This window comes from Somniosus microcephalus, chromosome 3 (assembly GCF_052327205.1).
Source record: "Somniosus microcephalus isolate GS21.2 chromosome 3, FLI_Smic_1.0, whole genome shotgun sequence".
Lineage (NCBI taxonomy): Eukaryota > Metazoa > Chordata > Chondrichthyes > Squaliformes > Somniosidae > Somniosus > Somniosus microcephalus.
In genome coordinates this window covers 279003788-279015973 of record NC_140989.1, presented here as the reverse complement: position 1 = coordinate 279015973, position 12186 = coordinate 279003788, and the positions used below count along the sequence as shown (strand labels likewise).

General features: G+C 41.7%; 1 protein-coding gene across 1 annotated transcript in view; it reads left to right on the top strand.

Moving 5' to 3' along the window:
* LOC147121993 (neutrophil cytosol factor 2-like) overlaps positions 1-12186 on the top strand; it is a 99925-nt gene that overhangs the window by 80168 nt on the left and 7571 nt on the right. The window contains 6 exon segments of the mRNA XM_085982612.1: positions 1774-1849; positions 3389-3447; positions 5236-5387; positions 7662-7776; positions 7904-7988; positions 12113-12184. Coding sequence (XP_085838738.1) covers positions 1774-1849; positions 3389-3447; positions 5236-5387; positions 7662-7776; positions 7904-7988; positions 12113-12184 — 559 coding nt within the window.

Sequence of the window (12186 nt, the reverse complement as noted above, 5' to 3'; positions counted from 1 at the left end):
CACTTCCCAGGAAAAAATTAACGGGCACTTGGGAGAGATTTAAGCTAATTAAGGCGAGCCAGCACGGATTTGTAAAAGGCAGATCGTGTTTGACTAATCCAATTGAATTTTTTGATGAAGTAACAGGGAGGATTGATGAAGGAAATGCAATGAATGTTGTCTACATGGATTTTCGGAAGGCATTTGACAAAGAACCACATAGAAGGCTGGTTAACAAAATTGAGGCTCATGGAATAGGTGGGTCAGTGGCAGCTTGGATAAGGAATTGGCTTAAGGACAGAAAACAGCGAGTTATGGTAAATGGTTGTTTTTCAGACTGGAATATGGTAGACAGTGGTTTTCCCCAAGGGTCAGTGCTAGGGCCACTGCTTTTTTTGATATATATAAATGACCTGGATATTGGAATACAGAGTAGAATTTCTAAATTTGCCGATGACACCAAACTTTGGGGTGTGGCAAACAGTGAGGATGATACCAATCGACTGCAACAGGACATAGAAAGGCTAGCAGAATGGGCAAACAAGTGGCAGATGGGATTTAATAGAGAAGTGTGAGGTGATGCATTTTGGCAGAAGGAACAGGGCGAGGCAATATACACCTAATGGCACAGTTTTAAAGAGAGTGCAGGGACAGAGAGACCTGGAAGTTAATGTGCATTGGTCCCTGAAGGTGGCAGGACATATTGAGAGAGTGGTTAACAAAGCATATGGAATCTTGGGCTTCATAAATAGAGGTATTGAGTATAAAAGTAGAGAAGTTATGCTGAACCTTTTAGGAAGCGCTGGTCACGGAAGGAGGAGCGGCTGGTGAGCAGGTCCGGGCGTTGGGCTGAAGATTGTCGGACAGGAGGAATGGTGGAAATGGAATGGCGGCGCGCACCGACGCAGCGGCTTTGCTTCTCCCAGTCATGGGAGCTTGCAAGATCACATTTCGTTGTTCATGTACTTGTGCAATGACAATAAAGTTGAATTATTATTATTATTATATAACTGGAGTATTGCATCCAGTTCTGGTCACCACACTTTTGGAAGGGTGTGAAGGCCCTTGAGAGGGTGCAGAGGAGATTTACCAGAATGGTTCTGGGGTTGGGGGATCTTAGCTACAAGGACAGGTTGGAGAAGCTGGATTTGTTTTCATTAGAGCAAAGGAGGTTGAGGAGTGATTTGATAGAGGTGTACAAGATTATGATGGGTTTGGATAGGCTAGACGGGGAAAGGTTGTTCCCACTAGTTGATAGTACAAGGACTAGGGGACACAGATTTAACGTTTTGGGCATGAGATGCAGTGGGGACGTGAGGAAAAACTTTTTTATGCAGCGAGTGGTGTGGACCTGGAAATCGCTGCCAACGGAAGTGGTGGAAGCGGAGACACTCAATGTTTTCAAGGGGAGACTGGATAGGCACTTGATGGAAATAAACTTGCAGGGCTACGGGGATAGAGCGGGGGAATGGGACTGACTGGATTGCTGTAGAGACACGACACGGACTCGATGGGCCGAATGACCTCCTTCTGTGCCATATGACTATGACTGGAACTTTATGGTCCCCGGTGCAAGCACCAGAACTAGAACCAGTGACATTTGCCCAAATAAGGTCTTAAGAGTGATGCAAACCCCGCATCTTCTGATTTTATATTTGTACAGAATTTAGTTTAAAAATACTGCTTTGTGTGATTATTTTTGTAATTTATTTTAGAATAAAGTCCTATTTCAGCTCATGTACAAAGAACATGAACTGCAAAAGAGATTACGTTTCCTGTGTGTTTCTTGATTAGGGTGAAAGCTCTCCCCCTCCTGATATCCCAGCACCACCCAGGACAACAGCCCCTGAAAGACCAGCCAGTGTGAAAGGTAAGGAGTTTCACAGTCTCAGCAAACGGTATGACTGTAACTGCACCAGCTAGAAAGTTATAGGCACATAACAAATTATGTAAAATATGAAAAGCCAAATGCCTTTGAAGAAATTAAAGCTGTGAGGTTCAGTGCATTCAAACAAAGACTGAAGGTGATATGGGAGCACAGGTCTCAGTCTTGCTGTTGTCAATCTCAGATAAGGCCATTCTGACCACTTCTTTGTATCCACCCACATCCCCCCTTCCCCCTCCCAACCCTACTTCCTTCTGTGTCTGTCCCTGGAAAAACTCTCTCCTAACTCGCTTTCAGAATCCCAACTGTCCAGCCTTTGGCCCTCCATTCACCACGATATTTCTGCAGCAACCGGTCTGCTCAACCACACCCTCAACACCACCTTTGATGCCCTAGTCCCCATTAAAACCATTACTCTCTCTCACCCTGGCCATTCCCCCTGGTACGGCTCTCATCTCCACTCCCTTAAGTCCAAGGGACTCAGATTTGAATGGATATGGCGGACAGCCATTCACCGCCATATCTGGCTGGACCACAAAAAGCATTATTGGATCCTGCTCTTGTCTGCCCAAACTGCTCACTATTCCAGGATCATTCTGGAATGCAAAGATAACCCCCGGCTACTATTCTCTACTGCAAACCGTCTTCGTAAATCCATCTCCCCTGTCTCCTCCACCCTCAACTCTGACAAGTGCGAAGAGCTCATGGACTTCTTTATCTCTAAGATTGAGATCATCCGATCAGCTGCCTCTGCCACTTCACTTCCTTCCCCATACCCACCGGGCCAGACTTCCTCTAAGGTTCGCCCCAGCCCTGAACTGGCATCTTTCTCCAGTTTCTCTCTGATCTCCCCTTATGTCCTCTCTGAGCTGATCTTGTTCACGAGACCCATTTCCTGCTCCCTCGACCCTATTCCCACTAAACTGCAGACCACCCAGCTTCCTTTTCTGGCTCCCATTTTAGCTGATATTGTTAACGGTTCTCTCTGTTCTGGTACTGTCTCCCTCTCCTTCAATTCTGCCGTCATCACCCCTCTCCTCAAAAAAACAACCCTTGACCCCTCCGTCCTTACAAACCACTGCCCCATCGCCAACCTCCCTTTCCTCTCCAAAGTCCTTGAACCTGTTGTTGCCTCCCAAATTCGTGCCCATCCTTCCCAGAACTCCATATTTGAATCCTCCAATCAGGTTTCCGCCCCGCCACAGTACCGAAACAGCTCTTATCAAAGTCATAAATGACATCCTTTGTGACTGTGACAAAGTAAACTCTCCCTCCTCGTCCTTCTCGACCTGTCTGACCACACCATCCTCCTGCACTGTCGTCCAGCTGGGTGGGACTGCACTCGCCTGGTTCCATTCTTATCTATCTAATTGTAGCCAGAGAATCACCTGCAATGTCTGCTCTTCCCGCTCCCACATCATTACCTCTGGTGTCCCCCAACCGACTGGAGGGACTGACCTCACTCCCTTCACCTGAACCCTCTCTCTGTCTGTCCCTGGAAAAATGTATTTGTTCATTTTTCAGATCAGGATTTACTCACTGTTACTAGCCAACAGCTGATAGAACCTTCAAAAAAGGTTCAGGTAAGGGACTTCTTTATCAAAGTACTTCATGCACAATGAATTAAGGCAGCAGTTGTTTTGTGGACTGCAAAATCCATCAAACGGTAAAGAGATAAATGGCTTTTGGTGGTGTTGGTTGAGGGAGGAATGCTGACCATGACACTCGAAGAAGCCTCTGCTTTTCTTCGTATCGTGCAATGGATCTTTAATGTTCATGTGAACTAGTGGAATAGATAGTTAGAGCCTTGGTTTAATGTCTCAGCTGAAGGGCCGCACCTCGAACATAGCACTCCCTAATTATTGTAGTAGAGACTAGTCTAGGTTATGTTCTCAAGCTCTAGCATGGGGCTTGAACCCACAACTACTGAGTTAAAGTGCTACCTACTCAACCAAGTTGCTGTTCATCCCGGCTCCACAATGTCAGTACAAAAGTATCTTAGCTTTCCGGTGGTAGCCTCCAGTGGTCTCATTAATTGTTAAAATAGAACTATGTGGCAATTTCTTTCAAAATTACAGGTAGGGCTTCTCACCTTCTTAAAAACAAGGGGCTTTGTGGATCTCTTCACAACTCCTTGTGCTATGATATTTCTTTTGTTGGAAAGTACTGAAGATTATGTAACCAGAAGGGTTGGTGTACTGCAAGGGAAATGGTTTGGTTCTGACCTGAATTTTTAATTTTTATTAATTATTTATTCTTGGTATATGGGTGTTACTAACAAGGCCAGCATTTATTGCCCATCCCTAGTTGCCCTTGAGGTGGTGGTGAGCTGCCTTCTTGAACTGCTGCAGTACGTGTGGTGAAGGTACTCCCACAGTGTTGTTAGGTAAGGAGTTCCAGGATTTTGATCCAGTGACGATGAATGTACAGTGATGTATGTCTAAGTCAAGCTGACGAGTGACTTGGAGGGGAACTTGGCAGTGATAATGTTCTCGCATGTCCTTGTCCTTCTAGGTGGTAGAGGGCGCAGATTTGGGCATCAATCTCTTAATTGGACATGCATTTCTCCCTCTTGCACGGTGGCATAGTGATTAGCACTGTTGCCTCACAGCGCCAGGGACCCGGGTTCGAATCCGGCCTCGGGCGACTGTCTGTGTGGAGTTTGCACATTCTCCCCGTGTTTGCGTAGGTTTCCTCCGGGTGCTCCGGTTTCCTCCCACAGTCCAAAGATGTGCGGGTGAGGTTGATTGGCTATGATAAAATTGACCCTTAGTGTTAGGGGGATTAAATACGTGGGGTTACGGGGATAGGGGTGGGATATGTGTTGGTGTAGGGGTTACGGGGATCGGGTGGGATATGTGTCGGTGCAGGCTCGATGGGCCGAAATGGCCTCTATCTGCACTGTGGGGTTTCTGTGATTCTCCTTCCATTGGGCTCCCCATGTCAGGTACCATCCCTACCGGACAGGCAATCTACATCTAGGCTTCTGTCTATGGTACGTGGAGGAGAGCAGTTTATTATGGATCTTCCATTTGACATTCCTTCCGGCACCTTGGGGAAGTATCTGGTCTGCACTCGATGCTTCTGCATGACAGAATAACCTAACTCAGAAACCTCTGAGGAAGCAAACTCACATGTTGATACAATACAGTGGAACTTCAATCAACTGTATAACCTTGCCTTTGTTGCACATCTTACCTTAGCTCATGTGTGGAATAGCACGAGATGAAAAAAATGCAATTATTCATAAAGACAGTGCGAACATGGGTATTCCTTAAATAGGCCAATTATTTGACCAATGTAATCCATCCGAGTTCCTGACTGTACAATATAAAATGACACTAATTGCAATTTTCTTCCTTGTGGAACAGCGCAAGGCCCACCCTATGCCCGTACCTGCCATTGTCAAAGTGCACTTCAAGTACACAGTGGCTATGCGTGTAAAACCAGGGCTGTCACACAATGAGCTGTTATCCGTCATCTGTAAGAAGTTCGGTCTACCTGAGAACAGACTTGGGCTGAGGTATGAGTGCGACTTTTCAAATATTCTTGCTAGCGTCAAAGATGGTTTTTTTACATTTACTTTTCATTTATTGAACAACATCATCAATGCTGGGAAATGATGCACGTTTCCTCTAATTTTATACTCAAAGTTGTCATCAATCACTCAGATCAGGTGCAGCACAACTTAGAGGCAAAGTAAAACTTTTTCCACACTACTCTGATTATGTCCCAACTCTGATCTTCTACTGTGCCAATATCACATTTGCATTTTAAATCATCGTTGTAGCCTGAGTAGCACTACCAATTTACTTTCAAATTAGAGCCAGTGTTGCACGGTGGATGTTACACCTACTTGAAGTTGAGTTGAGCATGTCCAAACTCATTTCAATTGGGCCATTAACTCAAAGAATGGGCTGGATTCAAACCCAGAGGTGAAAAGACAGTGTACTCACCCACTGCATTACCCAAGCCCCAAAATGAATTTCATTTTAGTCTAAACTTCTTTTTATTAAGTTAAATGGCCTCCACTGCGAAGGCACAGATCCATCTGTTAAATACTTTCTTAGAGCAGGTCTAGAGTTGTTAGGATCCAGAAGGTGAATTACCATCAGTTTCTATTTTCTTTCGTAAACATTTTCAACTTTTGAGTCATTTGCTGGTAATTTCCTGAGGGCTGCTCCCACTCCACCACTATAACTGCACCGACAAGTGCAGCAGAAAGTGTTCACTCACGTAAATGGGGTTTTTGACAAAGTTATGCTAGTGGAGTGGGAGCAACTACAAGGAAATTCACAGCCATTGTAAAGGACAGCATTATTACTAGCTACTAAAACAGATCTTGAATTTTTCCGGGGTGGGGAAGCTGAGTAAGTCTTCTCTTGTAATGAACACTGCATGGAGCTCATTACGACGAATTTGACTGGACATTGAATCACATGGCTTTCTTCTGGCTTATTTGCAATCATCAGTTTAATCACAAACTTTACCTTGCTGCAGCAAGAGAAAGATTTGGCAGCGTCCTTTGCACGTGGTTCTGTAGTCTGAGATGAATAGTAAAAAAACAATTGGAATGTTAGTGTACAGAGTAGAAATCCAAGATGTTGGGTTAACTCTACACAAATACTGAATATGAAATAAAAACAGAAAATGCTGGGGACACTCAGCAGGTCAGGCAGCATGTGTGGAAAATGTTAGCGTTTCAGCTCGTGTGACCATTTTTTATGAAAATATGCTGCTCCCTTACACAGTGAATGTTGAGTCTATGAATTCAGTCAAAACAGCCAATCACATTTCTAATGCATGTAGAAGAATAAAGGTTTGCATCGAAGACAAGATGGTGCTAATTGTTATTGGCTATGTGATGAAGATTAGTCCATCACAGAAAACAAGCTTCACGAGTGGAATTACCTATTCTCATTCCAGATCTATTTTCTTATAAACATATAAAAAACAAAAACATCAAAACAAAAAGGGTGATTCAGATGTTCCAACTTGCTTGCTCATATTTAGCACCTATAGTTTTCATTTCCTTCTTGTTACGCATTTAAATTTCTGCTCAGTTAAAATCATTTTTTGAAGGGCCCATTCACTGCTGTGCAAAATGGTCCAGTTCATTCTGTACATTAACCACTTTAGACATTTCTTATGTGACTCAGTTTAAAATTGTGTCCATCAGGCTTCTCCTGGTTCCATATGAACTCCAAAACCCACTCAGTCATCTACTTTGTGATTTTGGCAATGATTGTACACCTGCTCCTGTCCCTATTTTTCACTTATTACCGATTTGGCTTTTGTAGCAGCTTAGGGATTTAGATTGAACACTCCCTTCAGCTATTAAAGCAAATCACTTGAGAGATTTTGAAATGCTGTTTATAATTTGGTAAATATGTCAGTCATTTGAACCATTTGAAGATAACTCTCCCACATTGTTCCACCATACCATTGATACGGAGTCCTTAACCTGGTGTTCTCCTCTTGATCCTATTTTTCCAATACTGCTGCTTACTTTTACTATTTATTAAAAAAAAAATCTCAGCCCTTGATATAGATTTTCATAGGTGTTGGCAATTTTAAGAGCATGAAGACACCAATGTTGAGGTCAGGCTCTCTGTACAACTCTATCCTCTATTTAAGAGAGACAGAATATGCTTAATGCCTTTTGTAAGTGCTAGAAACTGGGAGATTGGGGGAGGCAGAGAAGGAATGACCGCAAATGTGCAACCTGCTTGCTTGAAGTTTTTGACATAGCTTAAGTAACAACGTGCTTTCCATCTCTAATGATTCTTCCTGCCAGTTACAAGTCACAAGAGGATGGTGAGCTCATTCCCATTACCAGTGAAACCACAATGAAGAATGTGTGGAGTGAGGTCAGAAATCAGCGTTTGACCATTTGGTGCAAGTTTCTGGAGGTAAGAGATAATTATTCGTACCGTAAATATTCACATGTTTTTCTATTGACTTGCGTTATTTTTCTCAAAGCTTGTGGCTCTTTTAAATAACATGCGATTTTAAAATTCATTCATCTTTCCACACTAGGTAGTAGCACTATATGACTATGAGGTCACTGTCCCTGCTGATCTGGGGTTTCAAAAAGGAGACATCATCCAAGTCTTGGCACAAGGTGAGAATCATAAGGTGGTACCACTGCTGATTACTTAAGGTTCTGGAATGCTAAATATTTATCATGACTTTTTTGTTGGCAATCCCTCGAATGCAATTTTTTGGACCAGCCATTTTGTTAGTGGTTTGTAAATGTATACAATAAATCTAGCATCTGATATTCAAAGTACTTACACCTGAAGTGCCACTTTTGTGCATTCACATTGACTGTTTAACTTCACAAAAGCAATAAAAATACATTTTACTGCCTATGTTTAAAAATAAAAATCCACTCAAACATTGATTTCAGAAAAAAACAACCACTCAAATACATAGAAACTCAAAAGTGGCAACACGGAAACAGGCCATTCAGCCTAACCAATTCATGTTGCCATTTACCCTCCATGTCAGCAAATCGTTCTAATTATATTTACCCACCCTGTTCCCATTATCTCTTCAATCCTTTTCCTTCACCCACCCATCCAATCTCACTTTGAATGTTTCCATAGTTTCTGCTTGAAGAAAATATAATAGAGTAGTCAGCATGGATTCCAAAAGGGAAGGTTATGCTTGACCAACCTATTGAATTATTTGAAGAAGTAACCGAAAGAGTAGATAAGGGTAATTTGGTAGATGCAATACATTTAGATTTTCAAAAGGCCTTCGATAAGGTACCGCATAGGAGACTCATGACTAAGGTCAGAGCATGTGGAGTCAGGGGACAGATGCCAGAATGCATGGCAAGCTGGCTACAAAATAGAGAGTAGGGGTTAAGGATAGTTACTCACTGGCAAAAGATGGGAAGTGGTGTTTCACAGGGATCAGTGCTGGGACCACCGGTGCTCTCAATTTACAATAATGATTTGGACTCTGGAATCGGAAGCACAATTTCAAAATTTGCAGATGATTCAAATTGGGAGGTATAGTTAATACAAAGGTAGAGTGCAACAAAATACAGGAAGACAGCTTGCAGAATGGGCATGTAATTGGCAAATGATTTTCAATATAGATAAGTATGAGGTGGTGCATTTTAGTAGGAAGAATAAAAAGGCCATATACTGCTTGGATAAGAGGAGTCTAAATGGGGTAGAGGAGCAAAGGGAAATAGATACGCAAATCACTAAATATAGCGACGCAGGCAGAGAAGTTATGTTAAACTTGTATGTTATTTTACGAAAATGCATAATCTCACATTTACTGACATTAAATTCCATCTGACACTTTTATCCATTCCATCCATATTAGTATCCTTTTCCAGGTTTGGGTTTCACGATTGTGGCCTTGGGCAGATGCTTTGGGTGCATCTGCAAATTTCAACACAACTCCCTCTAGGCCTTGGTTAGACTGCACTTGGGAGAACTGTGCAGTGGTCTGGTCTCCATATTATGAAAAGGATATAGAGGCATTGATGCACGTGCAAAAAAGATTCACAAGGATGATATAATTATCAGGAAACGTTGAACAGGCTGGGGCTCTTTTCTTTAGAAAAGGGAAGGCGGAGGGGTGACCTGATAGATAGAGCGTTTGATAGGGTAGACGTAGAGAAAATGCTTCCACTTGTGAGGAGTCCAAAACTAGAGGTCATAAATATAAGAAAGCCATTAATAAATCCGATAGGAAATTCAGGAGAAACTTCTTTACCCATAGAATGGAACATGCTACCACAAGGAGCAGTTGAGGCAAATAGCATAGATGCATTTAAGAGGAAAGTACGTTGAGGGAGAAAGGAATAGAAGGATGTGCTGATAGGGTTAGATGACGTAGAGTAGGAGGAGGCTTGTTTGGAGCATAAACGCCTGCATAGACCAATTGGGATTGAATGGCCTGTTTCTGTGCTGTACAGCCATAGAATTACATTGAATATATAGCACAGAAACAGTCCAACCAGTCTATGCTAGTGTTTATGCTCCATTCGAGCCTCATCTAACTCTATCTAGCTTCTCCTTAAATGTATTTATACTATTTGCCTCAATTACTTCCTGTGGTAGCGAGTTCCACATTCTCACCACTCTGGGTAAAGAAGTTTCTTCTGAATTCCCTATTTGATTTCTTGACTATCTTGGCCTCTAGTTTTGCTCTTCCCCACAAGTGGAAACATTCTCTCTTGTCTACGCTATCTTTTCATAATTTTAAAGACCTCTATTAGGTCACCCCTCAGCTTTCTCTTTTTTTCCCCCCCAAGAGAAAAGAGACCGAGCCTGTTCATCCTTTCCTGATGGGTATAACTTTGCAGTTCTGGTATCATCCATGGAAACCATTTTTTGCACCCTCTCCAGTGCCTCTATATCCTTTTTATAATATGGCGAGCAGAACTGTACACAGTACTCCAAGTGTGGTCTAACCAAAGTTCAATACAAGTTTAGCATAACTTCTCTACTTTTCCCTCTAGATAGAAATAAACCCTAGAGCTTGGTTTGCTTTTTTATGGCCGTATTAACCTGCATCACTACTTTTAGTGATTTGTGAATTTGTACTCGGAGATCATTTTGCTTCTCTACCCCATTTAGATTTTTATTTTCCAAATAATGTGAACTCCTTATTTTTCCTACCAAAATGTAATACCTCACATTTATCTGTGCTGAAATTCATTTGCCAATTATATGCCCATTCTGCAAGTTTATTAATGCCGTCTTATAATTTGTTGCTGTCCTCCTGTGTTGACTCTCCCTCCCAATTTGGTGTTGTCCACAAATTTAAAAATTGTGATTTTGATTCCAAAGTCTAAATCATTGATATAAATTGTGAACTACATTGATGAAAGTGCAAAAAAAGATGAATTTCATAGCCTCATAACTGTGTAAAGCAGTTGCTTTCTATTCTAAATCTTACATTTAATCTTGTATCTGATACCTCGTTCATGAACCCTAAACCACTATAAACAGTCTGCTTCTATTTATCCTATCTAATAATTTTAAACACCCATAATGTGTTTTAATGAAAAAAAGACCCAATTTTGCATGTCCTTTTTCTGTTATTCCTCATACCCAGCAGCATTCTAGTGAATTTGAGTTGTACTCTTTTCTAAAGCCTCAATATCCTTCCTATACTGCACACACTACCCTAACTGAGCTCAAGGCTTTATATAATGTTTTTATAATATATACTCCTTGCATAAAACCTAGAATTTAGTTAGCTGCTTTTTTTACAGCCTTATTAACCCGAGGTGCTCTCTTTAATGTCCCACCTGTTCCGCCAAATCCCTCTGCTCATCCACAGCACTGAGCTCACTTCCATTCAGACTACATTGCTGTTATTTTACAAAAATGCACAATCTCACATTTGCTGACATTAAATTCCATCTGACACTTTTAGCCATCCTATTAGCATCCTTTTCCAGGTTTGGGTTTCATGATTGTGGCCTTGGGCGGATGCTACGGGTGCATCTGCAAATTTCAACACAGGCCTATATTCAAATTATTGATATATACACAGTAAACTGAAGTGGCCCCAGAACTGAATCCCATGGGACATCACTATCCACTCTGGAAAAATTGCCCTCAACTCCTACTCTCTTGCTCCCTTCTAACCAATTTTTAAATCTAGTTTACTGTCCTCCCTCATGATCCTAGGAAGTATCCAGTCAGGCCCTGGCACTTTGTCTTCCTTTAGTTTAACTAACTTATCTAAAATTTCCTTTTCTCCATTATAATTACACTCAACCACTTCACGATTCACCTCCTCTTGAAGATACTCTTTTTAGCAAATGCCGACGCAAAGTACTTACAAATTGACGATTTTCTCCTCTTGGGGGTGCCAACTCATTTTATAATTTACTGTTCCTTTTGAAAAATGTTTCCCCCCCATACACACTCTTAGCTTTCTTTATCCTGATCTTAACCTCTTTTCATCATTATTCTCAATCCTCATAGGCCCTCTCCAATTTTAATTGGCTTCAAACCTCTTTATCCATGGAAGCCTAAAACTACAAGCGTTTCAATTTTTGAAAAAGGAACAAATGTTTATATGTCTACTTTTTATAAAAGTTAGCAAAAGTAGGGGAACTGAAGGATTGTTATCAATTCTAAGAACATCCATATATACACCGAGTCACAAATGTACTTTTCTTTCACAAAAATTAGAAATCTCTAGTATTTCATTTCAGCATTGTATTAAACATACTTTCATTGCTTTGCCTTCTCTCCACAGTAAACAACAACTGGCTGGAAGGGCAATGCAAAGGAAACACTGGCATCTTTCCAGCAACCCTGGTCAAAGAATTA